General features: G+C 35.2%; 1 protein-coding gene across 1 annotated transcript in view; it reads left to right on the plus strand.

Annotated features, from left to right (window-relative positions):
• The window catches only part of REEP3 (receptor accessory protein 3), a 78,225-nt gene extending 61,602 nt beyond the window's left edge, over window positions 1-16,623 (plus strand). The window contains exons 6-8 of the mRNA XM_081074664.1: window positions 7,942-8,089; window positions 15,583-15,728; window positions 16,432-16,623. Coding sequence (XP_080930790.1) covers window positions 7,942-8,089; window positions 15,583-15,728; window positions 16,432-16,488 — 351 coding nt within the window. The 3' untranslated portion in view covers window positions 16,489-16,623. The remainder of the gene's footprint in view (window positions 1-7,941; window positions 8,090-15,582; window positions 15,729-16,431) is intronic.
• The last annotated feature ends 3,360 nt before the right edge of the window (window positions 16,624-19,983 follow it).

Consider the following 19,983-nt stretch of genomic DNA (forward strand, 5'->3'; position numbering starts at 1 on the left):
AGATACTAAAATAGCAAAATTTTCAACTCATTTAAGGACTATTTTCCATTTTAGAAGTAAATTTGCTTTTTATTTCTTAAAAATATGCATTCCTGATTTCCATATTTACTAAAAAAAGATCACCCAGGAGGCCCAACATTCAACAACTAGGAATTGTACCAAAAGAACAGATGTAATTATCAAAGAAGTAATACAATAATGTTTTCCAGAACTGAAGGACATGAATCCCAGATTGAAAGGGCCCACAGAGTACCCAGCACAATGAATGAGAAAAAGGCTGACTCTAATCAGACCACTCTCAAGCAAGGTCATTGGAATATTCCAAAACACCAGAGATAAGGAAGGAATTCTTAAAGATTCCAAAGATAAAAAGTATGTCACATTCAAATGATCTAGAATCAGAAAGGCATTAATTTCTAAATAGTGACAATGGAATACTATCCATCCATGGAATACCATCCATGATGCTATAATGATTTTCACCCTCAAATTCTGAAATGGTCAAGCTCTCAGTTGTATGTCAGCTTAGAATAAATCTTTTATTTATTTTTTTTGAGGCATGCATAGTCGCAAAAGTTACCTCCTGTGCCTCCTATGTCAGGGTAGATATGCTCTGCCAAAATTCGGGAATTATCCACGAAAAAAGGAATTCCATGGGATCTGGGAGGCAGGGTATCCAACACAGAGGGAGGAGACAGGAACTCCCAGAATGAGCACTATACCACAAGGCCAGAGTACAACCAGCCAAAATTGGATGTGATGGACAAAAGGTGCCAAGACAGGTGTCTCTGAGAAACATATGGAGATCAGAGTATCTGATAGGTTTAATCCTGTGCAGGGATAATACTTAAATCAGTCAGCATGTGCTGTAAATAACCAGAAAAAAGTCGCTCTAGATGGCAGCAACTACACTGCAGCTGCACCTCAGCCTTGAGCACCACGAAAAACATAGTGGAGGCAATGTGAAGAGGGAGAGCGCAGGCCAACTAAGCAAATGAAATAAGAAGAAAAAGGGATAATTGTAACTGGAAAAAGTTACAATATATAGAAAGGAAGTATAGTAATGGAACATGACTGGGCTCAGCAGTGATTAAAACAGCATTTACATTATAATCCTGAAAACACTGCCTGTAGATTGGACAACTGTGATTTTGCTCTCTTGGGAGGATGAAGGAAGGAGCAAAGGAGGTAGAAGCAAAATAAAATCCTCATCTGCCATATAGGAAGGTAGAGGGTTTAAAGTGGTTGTTTGCAGGGGGATGGAGAGGAGAAGGGGACCAATTACTGCTTTGTATTATAAAATCTAGTGTTACTTGACTTTACAAAATACATGTATTTATTTATACCTGAAAGAAGATGCTTTGTGAATTTTTCGTATTTAAAAGCATCATTCAACACAATTCTATGGTGAAAAACTAAAAATTAAATTTCAACTTGAAAAGTTTAGAAAATATAGATATTTTAGAACATTATTTTTGGAAACAGGAGCATACAAGTCCCATTTTTTTTCCTCCTCACTTTAGCACTTAAACATGGTTTAATTCTACTACTTTGTGAGACACCTTCTCATGTATTGTGACTATTCTGTGGGATACTTATTTTATTTTGACTTACGTTTACTACTTCCAAACTCTATGTGGGGTATCAGAAATCCCCACTATATTATATTAAATGTATTCCCTCTTCACTTATTTTTATTTTACACGTTGCTGCCATCAGTATTTAGCATCCTACATATTCAACATCTATTTATTTAATTCCTACAATATGGCAGGTGCTGCAGATGTACAGTGAACAAAACGGACATGGTGCCTCACAGGCTACCTACCGTCTAGCTGAATATCTATTCACTAACTGAAAAGTTTGTCTCATCATTGCCTGCTAAGCGTCTCCCCTTAAATCTCCATTATCAAAATAAGCATTATCTCACAGAAATACTTGTCTGTAGAAAGGCTTTTAAAAGCAATCCTATACCTATATGTCTCAGTCTTTTTTCTTTGTGATTGTTTTTATTTATATACCAGGAGTGCCAAAAAAATGTATATACACTTTAAGCGATGTTAACACTTTGGTTAATGTTGCTCAAACAGCAGTTCACCGTAATCAGAAGTGTCTGGACACTAACGGTAACCACTTTGAACACCTCTTGTCATTGCAGAAGTCAAACGTGACTTGTATTCATCTTTTGTTACCAGCATATATTAATACAGTTTTTTCCTTTCTTAAAATGTGTGTATACATTGTTTTGGCACCCTCTGTATTTAACAACTTAGAACCACCTCCCCACTTCAAAAACAGACAACAAAACATAAAAATCATCCAAGTTACCACTGCAACAAACAAACACATACGTATCCTATCATTTGAATTCATTTTGGAACTTTCCCTTCTTTTTTGTGATGTCGTGACCCTGTTGTTGTCAAGATGACCCGATGTGATCTTGCCGTTCTCAGCATGAGCACAGGATGGTTGGCGTCAGCCTTCCTGGATTTTATTCATTAGAAATACTCGTTAAATATGCTGAACATAACATAATGTTAACTAAAATGTATTTGCCGCAAGTTGTACTGTGCCTATTTTAAAGTAGGTGACATTAGTTGCATCTCTGGAGATGTCAAAGAAAGGTACTGTGATGGAAGAAGCACTGAACCAGACACTTCATACCGAGGAATAAATTGAAACTGAAATAGGAAATAGGTCAAGTTTGAGGAGAAGCTGGAAGAGAGCCAGTAGCGAGCCATGAGAATTATTTAAAATTTTTTACAATATGTAGTTTGTTAAAAATATCTTTCAGGCTAAAACTAATTGGACTCTTGGTGTGACCTTCAAAAATTGGTAATGCCCCTGACTAGGTTTCCCAGGTTGAACCACCTAAGCGTGTTAAAGATGAAAATAAGAATCTAACAAGAACCTTTATTATGCTGTAAAGCAATTTTCTGAAACTGTTACTCAGTTCTATGACCTCATTACCAGGCATCTGTTCACAAGGTCAGTGTGCAAGTTTATTTTGGCTGAGCAAAGCATAAACACATGAAGGACCTTCAAGGATTTTGCTGAGGATGTTCAACATTGCATAGCTTTTCACATGAGAAATGCAGGTGGCTTTTGTGCCGACGAGCAACACTACTGCCAAACAAAGGACAGGTGAAGAAAAGGACCGTTAGTCATACTAACCATCTCTTAGAATTTTTGTCTGGCAGCCTTTTCTTGGTGAATTCTGTAGCAGATATTATTTTACAAATCAATCTTCACAGAAATTAGAGGCTTACAGGTAAAATTAATGAACTCTAACTGACTTGAAATAGCTATGATTAAGTCAAAAATCCTGACATCTTGCTGTCTGGTTTAGTGGCTTTTGTTTGTGAAAGGATTTGAGGATATCTAGCCGCTCAGTATCATCTATCTATAAAAGAAAACAGTTGTTCGGACAGTGGAAAAGAAAGGTCATACTATTTTCCTATTATCTAGGAAGCATAATGTTATAATGAGCATTGAATTCTATACCAGTCAAATTATCTGCTTTTTTTTTTTTTTTTTTTTTTTAAGCGCAGATCCTGCCATGAATTAGCCATGAGATTTTGGGCAAATCATCTTCACTGAGCTCACTAAGTATAATTCTCTTACCTGTAAAACAAAGGGGTGAATCTTGACTTCTAAAACCCCTCATATCTCTCAGAGTGGTTCTCAGTGGGGTTGATTTTGCCATCTGAGGGACATTCGGCAATGTCTGGAGACATTTTGGGTTGTCACAATTGAGGGAGGGGGTGCTGCTACTGGCATCTGGGAATAGAGGCCAGCGATGCTAGTTAATGTCCGACAATGCACAGGACGGCTTCCCCCACAGCAAAAAAGTATCCAGCCCAAAATAGCAGTAGTGCTGAGGTTGAGAAACCCTGCTCTAAAAGTGTGATGAGTCAGAAAAACCTCAAAGGGTATGTAATTATGTACAGGTAGTTTTGGTGGTAGCTAATGAATAATCTTTCTTTTGTATATTTTTCTGTTACAAATGTTCTTTGATAAATTTATATTGCTTTCGTCTTCAAAACACTAAAATACAGTATTCACTTAATGTAAATGCAGTCAGTTCTACTCTACGCTTGATCAGATTAGTTGTTGAATGTCCACAGGGAAAAGAGATTTCTCTAAAAAACTGGGAACTAGCTTTATCTGCAATTATAATTTAATACGTCAAGGATCAACAGAAATAGAGCTTAATGGTTCTTTTTATTGAACAGTATATTAAGACTTATTCTGCGACAGATTGTTTATATCCTTGTAAGATAATAAAGCATTACTGATTATGTTCCTAAATTCTTAGTAAAAAAAGTGAAGAGAATAGGTTGAAGGTTTTAAACAAAGATACTGATAAGCACAGTAAATTCCCCTTATTTGACACAAAATAGAGTAATTTTAAAGTACTGTTTAACCCGGAAATTAAGTTACTTCAACAAAGGCAGAATTGTTTAGGTATAAAAAAGTTAGAATGACCGTGTTTCCCCAAAAATAAGACTGGGTCTCATATTAATTTTTACTCCGTTGGGGCCTATTTTCAGAGGATGTCTTAGTTTTTCATGTACCAATCTACATTTATTGAATTACAGTCATGGCATCTTCTTCTGGAACATCGTCATAACAGATGGTACTAAATCATTGTCATAATGTCCGTCTGGCGAAGATCTGAACTGGAGCTTATTTTGGGGGAAACACAGTAGTCGTGCATGCAGGGTTTCTTTTCACAAATGCCAACCATGGACCTGGATACTTGAGTAGACATTCAGATGTCCTAGTGCCCTTGGATGTAAATGAGCTCCGTGTGGGGACAGCTCAGAGAGCTGGTTCTCAGCTGACGAATCCTTCCCAGAGCTTCACTGAGCTAGATCTAGGCCCCGCCCTTCCACCCAGTCAGCCCGTTTGGTGTTCTCAGTTTCTTAAAGGGATGTTCTGGGCCCATCCAAATTCAAACCCTGAGAACTTTGAGCCACTGAAGGGTTTAAGAACACTTCTGCAATGGTGATCAATTTTCATGTGAAATATTCTACAGAATACTTCTTAATTACTTTGACTTTTACATTCTTATCATAATCTTTCTATTACTTCCTCTTTGATTTTTAGGATCAATTCAACATACACAGTGTACATATAATTCTGCAGAGAATAGGATGTAAAATGCTGGGATCTAACATATCCTTATGGATGGTAACTCTCTTCCTCCTTATCAAGTAAAGCTGCTGTTTCCACACATACTTTCCTCCTCGACTAGAACCTTTCTTCATTTTTCTTATACTTTTGGCTTAATATTATATAAACCAAATAGAAGAAAATAAACACAGCATTATTACTTTAAACAAAACCTCAATATCTTTTAATGTTGTTGACAAGTTTAACTATAATGCCCTACTTGTACCCTCAAAATAGAGAAACAGTTTTTCTTTTAATAATCAGAATAAGGGATTGTATGTAGGAAAAGTGAGTTGGAAATGGTTAGACATTTTTATTATGCATCATGTTACAATTAAAACTTCACTGTGCCATCTAGTACTGATTTTGTAATATTAAAGAAATTGTTGGAAAAAATTACCCATCCCATCTGCGTAAACATTATACTGTTTTCATTTTTGCATCTTTTTCCTTGTCTACGTATAACCATATTGAATACTTGTAGTCGTATTATACACACGATTTGGAATTCTGAGGTAGAGGGTAGGTATTGCCACTTAGCATTTTATTAATATTACAAACATAATTCCTTTATTAATGGACTTCTTGTCCCAGAGCTTAAAATCTGTGCTGTAAATAGATCACCCAGATACATCAGGGTTGGTCCTTGCTCACCTTTAATTTAAACCTGAAACAGACCTCTCTTATGGATGGTGTAATCTGCCATGTAGATACCCATGACCACACCGGTAGTTTGTTCCTTAACCTTGCTATGTAAACACCAGTATTTACATTAAAACAAGTTATTGTCTATGGAGAACTCCCTAGCAGTCAAGAGTAATGAAAAAGAAGCAGCATAAAAAGAATATTTAGTTTAATTTTACATGCTTAGTATCAGTACTACAGGTACTTTAGGAGAATAGAAGAAGCCTAAGATTTGTCCATCTCATCCTGTTTCTTACAATCTTGCTCTGGAGGCAAAATATACAGAGCACAACACTAGAACTAACAGTAATGTGTGAGTTCGTTTGTGAGGTGTGCCCTAAGGAATTAGGTGATTATACTTGTTAAAGATACCAAAGTTTGTAGATGGTACAAAGCTGGACTTACTCAATGGCACTTGGACTCATTTGCATTCCGAGATGTACTTTGAGTGGGAGGGCTTGGGGAGTTAACAGCAGCCTTGAAAATTGTACCTTAGTCTAGTAAAGGGTATCAAGGGTGTATATGCCATTTATCATTTATCTCTCTGTAGGTGAAAAGAATTTCTGAGAAATACAAAGGTGAGATAAAGAAAATGAAAAAAAAATGACAGTTCTGAGAAAACAAGGCATTGTTTTTTCAGATGAGCACTGGTCACTTCCTTTTAGTGTGTCTCTGAAGTCTTCTGTCGCCCAGCTGTTTAATAAGTAAATGATACCTGATAAAGAGGAAGAAAGCATAATGAATTAAACCATGCCAAGAATGTTTAAAGATGTGTGAAACCCAGTTATTTTTATTTACGATATAGACCCTTTAATTAAAAAATTCCTTTTCACAGTTGAAAAAGATATGATAGGAGTACAAAGCTTAAGTGGGGTAATGGCATTTGGTTTCAACACAGTATATCACTAACTCAGAGTAGCTGAATCAAGACTCATGAATCAAGACCTATTTCTTCAGGGTAGAATACATGTTAGCAGCAATGTTCGAATGTTTGTAATGCTGTGGGCTTTGCGATTTAGAGGTAAACCATTATGGATGAGTTTCTATGGTAACTTTATAACTAGAGGCAATCATAAATTGGCATGTGTGAAAAGAAGAAATAAGTGTTAAAAAAACATTAGAAGAATAGTTTCTAATACAGCTATAAATAAGAAATGAGTCATCTGTATGCTATGCAAATTTTCTAAGTGGGTAAATTTAGGAATTATTTTTTTCTCTTTACAACGCTTTATACCTTGACCGAAAATCTAATTATGTCTGAAAAGTTCAGAAATGGCCCTTTCAAGACTGTGCAGTGATGAAAATCATTGAGCTTTCTCCGTTGATAGCAATGTTCTGTGTCTGCATTGTCCAGCACAGTAGCCACTGGCCACATGTGGCTGTGGAGCATGTGAAATGTGGCTAATGCATTTAAAGAACTGATTTCTTAGTTTATTTAATTTCAGTTAATTTCAATTTAAATACCCACATGTACTCAGTCTACCATATTGTAAAAGCTTTAACATGACTTAGTAGTAGTAGTAGCTATGCCTTGCCAGATAGTGAATTTTTTAACTGAATATAGTTTTGTAGCCAAGATTCTTTGGCTCTCCAGTGTATTTACGCTGTTCTAGGTAGAGTCATTACCACTCCTGACTTAGTTTAGTTTCAAACAGTCTCTCTTTTACTTTAAAAAGTTCTTAAATCATAAACGTAAGCCCCACGTGCCAGTTTTAGGAGAGAGCAAAATTATGGGTGCTGTTTACTCTGAGGGTAAGCTCATGGTACACTTTTTACACTTGAAAATTAAATATAAAGCTGAAATGTTTGGGGGTGGAATGTACTCATGTCTATGACTCACTTTGAAATGCATTAAAATGGTTTGAGGGATGAATCAATGGTATATATGTGATATAGAAAATATAGCAAAATGTAAATGATTATAGGTGTCTACTATATAATTCTGAAGGTTTCATAATAAAATGAATAAGCTTCATGACCAAATGTTGGGGGAAAGTTCAGTAGAAGCGTATTAAATGTTTTAAAGTGTATTTTTTCTTTTTTTTTTTTTTTTTGATCTATCACTTCTCTGTTAAATAGAGTCAAGGGGCAATAACGGAGCGGTTACGGAGTTTCAGTATGCACGATCTAACAGCTATCCAAGGGGATGAGCATGTGGGACAAAGACCATACCAACCTCTGCCAGAAACAAAAAAGAAAAGCAAGCCAGCCTCCAGTGAATCATCAGGTGTGCTTGTTTGTTTTAATATATTATTTTTCACAAGTGAGATTTTTGAGTCAAGATGGGTACTAAAATAATACCTGATAACTGATTTGGTAGACAAAATTTACTTTTAAGCTTATATTTTTGAGTTTCCCACTTAACCGTGGTTCTTTTTCTCTAAGTTTTCTGTAGATAAAGTTAGTGCTTGCCTTTTGTTGACTCTGGAGAATAATCCAGCTAAGAAAGTAGCAGTAGCGTTTTGTGCTGTCATGAATTTTTAAAAGCAGTGGGTGTGGTTCCCACCACCTCCCCACCACCAGTACTAGTTCTGACCTGTGGTCAACACTCTTTATACTTCAATTATGTAGTGACATCTAAGTAGTTTTATAGTTAGACATTCTTTACTATAAGTGCCGTGAACAAATACGGATATGGACTCACAAGATAAAAAGTTTTAAGTGGGTGACAAAAGGTGACTCATTTTGAAAATAGGATTACTCCAATGGAAAATGTGTTGAAATTACATGTATTCCAGTTCAAGAACTAACTTGTAGGTATATTCTAATGTAAGTCATGAGCATGTCATAGTTGATGTGTTCTAAATTTCAATAAGTAACTATCTTAGACACATACACATAAGTAAAAAGACATAGTATAGTTCCTTAGTCATTTTATCACATATAAGAAAGTTTAAGTTCAAGGCTTAACTAAGAACTAAGATCTTCAGGGTATGTCTTATTAATGTATTAGTAAGTCCATAGGGTCCAAGGCTACTTGATCTTTGTTTTCAGCTGAAAGTTTTCTTTTGAGGGAAATTGAAAAGCATCCTTTATAATTAAAACCAATTTGAAACATAAAATAGCAATCCCTTCTTATAGAGGAAAAAATAGTGAACTTTCTTCTAAGTTCTCCCTAGAATGAATAACTTTACAAAAATTGGTGGCTATTATCTAAGAGATACTAATTAAGCATTGGCCATGGATTAAAGTAGTAATATCTTTAAGAATGAGGAACCACTGAACTTTGAACCATCATTCTTAATACATAATGTAAAAGTAGTTCTTAATATAGACATTTTTTAAATGTGCATTTAAAAATTAGGTATATTAATTGTGATTATGGGATCTGCTGTATATATTTTGTTGATTTGGACCAGTTATCTGAGTCCTTTATCAGCAGTTTATTCATAATTATACCTTACAGTTGGTTAACAATGATATTCCAATTATGAAATGAAAACAAGATTATAAATAGGAAAATCCTTAACACTATTATTATGGTATTCATCTATTTAAAATGGTGTGACTAAACTATTTTAAGATAGGAGGTACTATTTCTTTTGTTAAAGTTCAAGACATGGAATTAAAATAACTGAAGATTTATAAAAATATGAAGTGGGAGCAGTACAAGAAAGTACTTGTTCGGTTATGAAATTAAAATTGTAATAAGCATTACTCTGCCAAGCTTTCCTACAGAATAGTGTATATTATGAGCTTTTCTTAAGAAAAAAATTTAAACTAAACTTTCTTTCTTGACAATATTTTTAAGTAAGTAGTATGTTTCAGGAGAGGTATAGGTGAAAAGAAGATAATAATAGATAGGGTAAATAGACACAAGTCCAGATATACATGAAAATTTATAAAATGAGAACTGGAGCCTTTCCGATTGGTAGGGGAAAGGCAGGTTAATAGTGGTGCTAGGATAACTTCTAGACTTAGAAGATGGGATAGGGGGTGAAGTTATACCTCTACCTCAAATCTTCGATCAAAATAATTCTTTTTTTTTTTTAAGATTTTTTTTTTCTGTTGGGGAACAGTGTTTTTTCAAGACCCATCAGCTCCAAGTCAAGTCACTGTTTTCAGTCTAGTTGTGGAGAATGCAGCTCATTGGCCTATGTGGGAATCGAACCGGTGACCCTCATGTTATGCGCACTGCGCTCTAACCACTGAGCAAACTGACCACCCACAAAATAATCCTTAAAAGATTAAGACTGAAATGTAAGAAACTAAACAATATAGTAGTAAATTATTGTGTATATTTTTATTATCCTACAGCAGATAAAACTTTTTAAGCATGACATTAAAACCAGGAAACAAAGGCAAAGTTTGAGAGATTTTTCTATATTAAAAAAAAAACAACAACATGCAAAACTACCATGTAAGGGGAAAAAGAACTCCACAGATAAAAACGGCAAACTACAAGAAATAGTCTCGGGCCAGCCCGGTGGCTCAGGCGGTTAGAGCTCGCTGCTGGTTAGATTCCCACATGGGCCAGCGGGCTCTCAACCACAAGGTTGCCGGTTCAATTCCTCGAGTCCCGGAAGGGATGGTGGGCTGCGCCCCCTGCAACTAAGATTGAACATGGCACCTTGAGCTGAGCTGCTGCTGAGCTCACAGATGGCTCAGTTGGTTGGAACGTGTCCTCTCAACCGCAAGGTTGCCGGTTCGACTCCTGCAAGGGATGGTGGGCTGCGCCCCCTTCAACTAGCAATGGCAACTGGACCTGGAGTTGAGCTGCGCCCTCCACAACTAAGACTGAAAGGACAACTTAACTTGGAAAAAAGTCCTGGAAGTACACACTGTTCCTCAATAAAGTCCTGTTCCCCTTCCCCAATAAAATCTTTTAAAAAAAGAAAAAAAGAAATAGTCTCATTATATGTTATAAGCAAAGGATTCAGATTTTAACAATCTACAAACCTTTACAAGCCAATTGTCAATTCTGCCAAAAACTACAGCTGACCAGTTAATACACGAAAAAGATATTTAACCTCATAGTCAAAGAAGTAATAAATTAAAATAGTAGTAATAGGAATTTTTGCTCACTAGATGGGCAAAATTTGTTTTTAATTAATAGTGCTCTGTGTTGGTAACTGTTCTGTCTGTTGCTTTGTAATAAACCAGTTCCAAACTGGTTTTAAAAAATCACAGTCATTTCTGTAGTTTGCTCATGAATCTGGGGATGACTGGGCTCAGTGAGGCAGTTCTTGCTCTGGGTCTTATGCAGCTACAGTCAGACAGCAGCTGGGGCTGGAGTCAATCTCAAAGCATTCTTCACTCATACGTCTGGTGTTTGAGCTGGAAAAATTCAAACAACTGGTGGCTAAAACAGTTGGGACTTCCTGGGCATCTCTCTCTCTGTGTCTCTACGTGGTCTCTAAGGGTCACTGGACTTCTCAGCTGGCAGCTGAAGGCTCCCAGAGCCAGGGTCCCAAGAGAAAGAGGTAAAGTTATGGAGCATCATTTCCACCCTATGGCAGTTTGTGAAGGCGGGTACCTATGAAGGCCTTCAAGATTTAAGGGATGGAGAAAAGTGTTAGAATTTGTGGACATTTTTCAAAACCACCACAATAAGCATGTTCAGAAACAGTCTCATATGCTTTCTATGAGAGTTTAAAGTGGAATAATCCTTTTGGATGAAAATCTGGCAATAATTACCAAAATGTATTCTCTTTAACTCAGCAAGAAACTTCTAGGAATATATCATAAGAAAATAATCAGCCAAATGTTCAAAGATACATGTACAGGAATGTTCATATAGTTTATAGGAACAAAATATTGGAACAAACCAAATGCCTAAGAGAAATGATAAAGCAAAAGGAAGGTGGTTTATTAGCCCTGAAAAATAATAATGTTCGTCTATACTTACTGATATAACCAGATTGTGGGGGAATGAACGATAATAACAAAACATTATGTGTGTTATAATCATACACTATAGAGGCACAATAGATAGATAAAACGATTAATATACGTAAAGTTATTTTTCAAATGTATATATATATATATATATACATATATATATATATATATAGTTGAGAGTCTGGAAGGATATTACTAATGATAAGTGTTTAGCTCTGAGTAGTAGGATTTTAGTGTGCTTTTTGTTTTAAATCAACCTATTACTCAATCAGAAATAAAGCAACAGTACTCTTCCTTTTGAAAAATAATTAAGGTATTTATTTTTTTTATCATGAATACTTTTCTATTTCATTTACTTCCAAAATTAATAAGTTTTTAAGAGTAGAAATTACATTCACATTGCAAGGCCTATTGTCTGCTTCATATGATCAATACAATTACCTCAGAAGCTCTGATTGTTTTCACAAGCAAACAAATATGTGGTAAAGTGGATCCCTTTTGAAAACTCATCATGGCCTCCTCAGAGCAGCTTGAAGTTGATCAAGAGAAGTCAGTCGTCACCCCAATGAACTTTAATTAAAAAAAAAACACACAGAAGTCCTGCTTTGATGACATTATTCAAATCTGCATGTTGTCACTATCAGAAAAGAAGAGCTCCTCCATATGCTTTTTTGTAGGAAAAGGAATACCTTCAACACAATGTTCACATCTCTTGAAAGAACATCACACTTGGATCAGGGAAATATTTTTTCTGAAAAGAACCTTCTGCTCCCATATTAAAAGTGGTTCAATGTTCAATTTCAATATCAGTGCATAAAGAGATTATTCATTTTTTTGTTTTACATGTTTACTTAATCCTTAAGATGACTGCAGATTAAGTATTCTATCCTTATTTTGTAGATAAATAAATGGAAACTTGAGATTAAATTACATTTTAAAAGCTACATGCTCAATGACAGAAATGAGATTTCCAAGGTTCCTAAGCTAATTCTTACTCTTCTCTTTTTAATTTTAATTTATAAAGAATCTACACTTAGTGAGACAGTTGGGCTGGAACCATGAATTTAAATAATTTGAGCAGGAAGAGACTTTAGAGATGCTTTAGTCAAAGATGGCAGATAGATGACAGGCCTACTCCCCGGTTCTATGCCCTTGGTGGCAGACATTGCTCAGGGCACTTCTCATGCTGGCTCAGAATCCACTACACATAATGCCCCAGAGAGCTCAACTGGTTCGCAATCGGCATTGGCTGAGAAACCTACTCATCATCACTCATCTCTATCTCACCACCTAATCAGATAAGAAAACATATGCTCATAACTTGAATAACTGACTAACACTGTCCACCATCACAGCAGAATTTTCATACATACTCATTTCCAGGGATGAAGTGGAATAGAAATTGAGTATTTTAGTAAGGATATTTGACTCGACTCTTCTGGTTTTGATGCAGGGGTTGGTTTACTAAGTTGTGAAGTTAAATTTATTGATTTCACCTCCGAATAGATCCCAGATTTGGTACTTTCTCTGTCCTCACTCCTTGGACTTCGTCATTTCTGACCTGCTATACTACAATAACCCCCCTGCTTCCAGTCTCATCCACTTCTGATTCATTCTCCAAAGTGCAAGAAGAAGCCTCTAAAGAACCCAAACCTAATCATGTCATCTTCTGCTTACAGGCCCCCCATTGCTCTCTGATGAAGTCCAGACTCAGTGGCATGTGGTTTATTAGCTCCCCAGCCCTGTTCTCCCACTGCATCATGGGCTGGCTATATAGATTCATGATCCTTTCAGGATTTGGCTTAGTCACCGCCTCTTAGAGAGTATTCTTCTCTCAGGGCCCACTTCCGCCCACCATCCAGGCTGAGTTAATCCTCTTACTGTTTGCTCCCTTGTCATTGTCTCCTAGATATAGCATCTATTATAGGATTGTAATGTCCATTAGAGTCTATGTATCCTATTGGACTGTAAGTTTCTTAGGAAAATGATAGCTGTGTCATTTTCATTACTGTATCCCCATAAGTTAGTACACTGCCTCCCACACAGTAAAATTTTAAAAATACTTGTGGATTAATCAATCGAGCCATCACTTTTCCTGAAACCATAATTAGAAAGCTAATGAGACTTTTTAACTGAAATTAGGAAACACAGAAATAAGATTTATACTATATAATCATCTTTTGAATGAAATTCCAATTCCTCATCATGTAAAATGAGAGGCAATTAAAATAGCAAGAGCCGTGTTTGTTGCACTGTGGTCTCAGGCTTCATCTGTGGCCTTAGCGAACTTTCTGGTCACAATTGCTTCCTTTCTGACTCTCTCCTTGATTCCTCATTCTCTGTTTAACCTTAGTTTCATTATATTGGGGTCACGAATATTGTATAAGCAACAGCAATAGAGAAAAATCTAGAAATGACAACCTTAAAACATTTTTTTCTGATTTATTTTCCCTAATCATAGAAGTAAATACAATTTTGAAAATAAAAATTTGGCAAATTAAAGAAAAAGGAAAAACGAATTTAAAATCACCTAAAAGCCTGCTTCCAAGACATGCAATCATTTCATTTTTCATGTTTTTCCTTTGTTTCTATATGTACATATTTTTCCCCACTTCATACTGCACAGGAGCGTTTTCCCAAGACTGCTAATCCCATCGCCTCCCCAGCCACACTGGCCTCCTGGCAGTTCTTCCAAGCAGTCGTGCTCCCCTCTGCCCTAGGGTCTTTGCACATGCTATCCCTTCTCCCTAGGACATTTTTCCTTGAACTACTGCAGGAAAACAAAGGATCTTAGCCTGAGTACTCAAATTCTACTCCCGAATCTTTCCTAATTTCTAGCCTAGAAGTCTGGCAACTTTTTTGTGAAAAGTGAAAATCACTTTTTTGGATTTTCCAAAATCCAAAGTGTGGGCCCTGGACCAGTAGCATAAGCATCACCTGGGAACTTGTTAGAAATGTAGATTGAGTTCACCCCAGGCCCAGCAACTTGCATGTTAATTAACACGTTTTCCAGGTAACTCTTAATATGTGCTGAAGTTTGAGAACCTCTGCTTCAAGAATAGAAGCGTTCTCTTCCCTGAATCCCAGTGTCAGAATGCTCTAGACTTCCTGACAATAACCAGCCTGACTGCCTGGATGTTTGCTATTGGCCAATGTTAAGTCTTTGTAGCTCCGCATAGCAGCCTGTTAGCACACCCCCACAATCTCTTCCTGCCTTTTCTGATGCTGGCTATTTTCTTTAATTATTATCTGTCATCATAGCCTGTGTGATGTTTCTAATTATTGTAGCCTGTCTGGCTGTGTTTTATCTCAGCAGCTGCAACAGTGTTGGTTTAACATCTCTATCACCTGCTCCCAGTGGACTTGTCCAAAATCCTCAGCCCTTTGGGTCTTACATGACTCCTTAATTTCACCCTACCATTCCCAGTCTTCACAAAAAGTTTGACACAGGGGTGGGGAAACCCTTAATTCCTAATTGAAGTCAAAGGTATAAATGACAAACTGAAACACACTTGCTTAGGTTATGTAGAATTCATGAAAAGGAGAAAGGGCGGGAAGAGACTTTTCACTATATATTCTTTGATTTTTCAACAAGATAAATGCGTTACCTCCCCCCAAAATAAATTATTTTGAAAAAATGCATAGTGAAAATAGGAATGATCAGGGAAACCTTCCTGGAAGAAATCGGTTATGAGCTTCATATAGAATACTTCAGTGGGCAAAGATTAATGATGAAGGGTGGGGAGCACATTCCAGACGAGAAAGGGAGAGGAGTAATCTGGCAAATGCAGACCATGCAGAGAACTGCAAATAGAGTTAAGAGGCGGTACTGACTGGTATCTTTTTACCAAAACATGCCGGTTTTGACAACTCATTTAGGTTATGGAATTTCACTGAAAGACGGAGATGAGAAAACAGATGAAGAAGCGGAAGGGCCATATTCAGATGATGAGATGTTAACACACAAAGGCCTTCGAAGATCACAAAGCATGAGATCTGTGAAAACCGTGAAAGGCCGCAAAGAGGTTAGTCAATTATAGAATTGTTTTCCTAATGATTAGTATTAAGGGATTTCCCTGCTGCATGATCATTCAGAATATTAGTGATCCATAAATGAAGGATTGGAATGGTAGAGCCACAGTTATATTTAAAATTCTTTATTCAGATCAGATGTACTAGGATCTATGGAAGGTTAGAAAATGGTAAATTCCTAATCTTCCACTATAAGTAGAAAATGGTATTCAAACATAGCAAATCAGATGGTTGTCATGAATACCCAGTGCCATCCCTACACATAAGCAAAGAAAGCAACTAACAAAATTAACTACATAGTTTTGCTTTGAACCAAACCTACTATTTAATGAGGATTTAATAGTAAAAGTTTATCTATAATTATATGTTGTCTTTGTGCCCAGAAAGCAGTGGAGGAGTCCAGGGAATGGCTTTAGGTTATTGTGAGCAATGTTCATTGACATGTACCAAGCAAAGCATAAATAGTAACAGTTAATGTTTTTGTTATGAGTGATAATAATCTGCAGCATATATTCAATATAGAACCAACTATATTTTTTTAGTATACATATAGTGTTGTCTTTTGAGTACACACAGGATAATTGATTCTTTGTATCAGAAAAGTTAATAAATTATTACTGTGATTATAAACTATTAAATCCTATATAATTTCAAAAAGTAATCATCTAATTTGTAATAATACATTTCTCTCTTCAGGTGCGGTATGGGTCACTAAAGTATAAAGTAAAGAAGAGACCACAGGTGTATTTTTAGTCATGTATACTTCAAGTGTCCCAAGACAAAGGCTGATACATCAGTTTTTTTTCCTAACATTATATATTCAGGATTTACTCAATAAAATAATTGTTTAAGTTGTGGCAGTGATAGGGTTTACTTCCATGAATTTAAATACTTTAACAATTACTTTCAAATCTTGACTATTAAAGGTAGTTATTCAAAGCATGTATATATATATATATACATATATATATATATATATATATATGTATATATATATATCAGAAATAATAGAAAATTGTGTTACATCTTTTCAAATTCATCAACAATATGGAGGGTCTGGAATATAAGAGGAAGCACAAACCCACAGTATACTTGAAAAGAGTCTTTTTATGGTTCAAGATACATCAGACTTTGTGAAACTGTATTGTTTACCTCCATTTATGTTATAACTATTACATGAGGATAGTAATGAAATAGGGCTCTGATCCAGCAGTGAGAGGACAGGGGCCTAATGTGAGATAAAGTATGTTTGATATATTCTTTAAATTTTTACTTTTTTAATACTTTATAGTTTTTCCACCATCAACTGAAAGTTTTCAAAACAAATATTTGAAAACCAGGTATCCACATAGCACTTTTATTCCTGACTAGTTTTGCACACTTGAAAATTGTTTACTTATTTTACGACTGTACATTTTAAGTATTTTTAACACTATCTTTATTATTTGTCATATTCCAACATGTCAAATTTATGCCTCGAATTACATCATCTCTTTTCCTGTGGGTTGCATTTGTTAAATTTGCTTGATTTTAAATCTTAAAATATATTAATGCTAAAATACAGTTAATTGTTCAATTCTAGCTATTTTTAATTATCTTCTTTACAAATAAGAAATGATTTTAAACCTTAACCAGTTTTTGGTATTTATCTGTACATTGTAGTTGAACTTAGCATGTTTTTGTTAACACTGGTTACATTTTCACCTTTTGAAAGTGGTAGCTTTTGTGAAATACAGTCAGAGATCAGTATAGCACTTAGGCCTCTTCTAATTCATGAATATACAGCCAATCCAACAGCCAATCCATTCACAAGTTCGGCACTTATATGTGCTGCTGATTTATAAATCTGGCATTGACTAAAATCATTTGAATTACTTCCCTTCTTGGGAATAATTTCCTGAAGATAGGTCCTGATGCAAAATACAGATATTAATCTTACCATATTAGAAGTTTAGGAAAATATCATTTTTTTAATCCAAGATTATTTGAGTTACTGGACTTTGAAGCATTTTTAGGTTGCATTGATAGCTGTTATGAACTCCAAATCAATATATTTCTGGTGATGGTTTAGTGATCAGTAGTGAAATTTGTACGATTATCCTTGTTCAGGTAATTTACCTGATAATTCTACTTGTTTGTGCAAAAGAAAAAACAATGAGAGAGATTTGTGAGATCTTTGACTTTTCTACCTTTTAAGAAATGAAGCCAGCTGGCAGTGTGTATTGAGGACAGAAACTCCTCAGTGTTGGCAGAGAACAGAATATTTACTCAGGAGTATTAGTATAATTCTGACATTTCTCCGAGATGTCTGAAAATATTTTCTAGATTATCTCAGATTCTTGATAATATAACACCAAGTGAAAATTTATTCAACTTCTTTTCTCCCAAAGTTTATTTCTATGAGTTTCTTCATCTACTTTTACCTTGACGAATTTTTAGCCTCTTAGTTTCTGGAAAGACTCTTTAATTTGTGTTCAAAATTCCTATGAATTCTGATTATAAACTCTTGGAAGAGAGTTTTATCTATCTTGCGTAGTCCTAGACTTACCATATATGCCATGCTTGTCTTTTTTGCCCGAAGGCAGTGCCATCTCAGATTGCCTGACAAAGTCATTTAAGTGACTTTGTCGTGAAAGCATTACCTATGGGGACTGATTTGCACCATTTTATTTTTTTCAAGTTTAATCTCATTATTGTACCTACTCTTTAATCATAGTAAACTCATAAATACGTTTCTAAATTGGAGGAATTATGTATTCTCTCCACTTATAGAATCAGAATGATTCACCAAAGACACCCGTTTCAAAGAGGTAATGCAAGTCCTCTGTTTAATTGTGTCTCTTCCCACTTAAAATGCTTCCTCTACAATATTTCTCCTGTCACATCCTTATACACCATGATATCATTTTGCTGTTCTATCATTTCCTTTCTCTCTTTTTCATACATTTCTTAAATTTTGCTTTTCTCTTATGTATGTTTTAGCACGTCCTTTCCTTTGAACTTGTCTAAACTTATACATTTTTGTTTCTTTTAAGGTAGAGCAGATCATTTTTTGTTTCTCTGCTTTTAAGTCCACTGCTTTGTAAAGAGGTAAATTTGTCCTTAGACCTCAGTGCCTTTCTTTCCTACCACCACCACTTGGTGAAAGGTTATCAGATGCTGCACAAGCCTAGTTAGGGCACTATTTTGGTAGCTATTGAAGTTTATCCAGAAATTGTAGCCATTGTTTTATTACATATACATTCAACTTGTTCATGAATATTAACTATTTCCAAAGTGTGTTTGTAAGAATTGATCTATTCTTTAGTGTACCATATTTTTTTCTGGTATAAAAATGAACCAGAAATAAGCCTGATTGCTAAGTAATTAATTATGTAAACCCACCTAGGTCCTGCCTAAGATTTCCTCCACACACTTTACTATATGTATGTGGATTTGGCTAGAAAATGATACCGCCAGCATTATTAATTATAAATACTTGACTACACAGATTGATGGAACAAAATTATTAAAGTGTTTTCAGGGAACTTAATCCATATGTCACCACCAAAGATTTCTACAGTGTTATAAAGCACGTAAATATTCCAAATTTCTGTAAGGCATTGGTTAGACAAATAATGTTTTCTTTCTTTCATTCTTTTTTTTAAATAACACAGTTTATGCTTCTGGAATGCTTGAACTTTTATGTTGTTAAAAATAATACAATACTATCTTAAATATCAGTACTTTGTATTTTTAATAGGAATGGACTAAATTTTTATTCTGATTTTCTTTTATCAGGAAAATTAAGGAGTCAGTATGTATTGAAAAGCAATTTCCCGTTTTCTCCTATGTAGACTAATTGATTTGCAAAGCTACTAGGTAAATTTTGAGAAGATTATTGTTAATGTGGTATACAGTGTATATTTCTTGGTAAACATCATTTAAGAGTAAAGCTTTCTGAAGGGAAAGTACAGCTGTTTTCTCTAAATGTTTTTAAGGTTTAATCTTCTATAGTATCCTATAGATTTAATGTGTATTGATTCTTTAAACATTGACCATGAATTAACATTTTCTTTTCTGACACCTTTTAAATCTATGTACTTTAATAGTTAAGATAAAGCAGTTTTGCAATTTTTTATCTCTTTGTAAGGCTATCTTTAGGCCTAGTATGAGGGTAATTTTACAAATGTGTTTTTGAAAATTGTAATATAAAATAAACTCATTTTGTTAGTGACAATGGCTATTTTTTTCCTTGTATCAAAGTAC

This window comes from Rhinolophus hipposideros, assembly GCF_964194185.1.
Source record: "Rhinolophus hipposideros genome assembly, chromosome: 15".
Classification (NCBI taxonomy): domain Eukaryota; kingdom Metazoa; phylum Chordata; class Mammalia; order Chiroptera; family Rhinolophidae; genus Rhinolophus; species Rhinolophus hipposideros.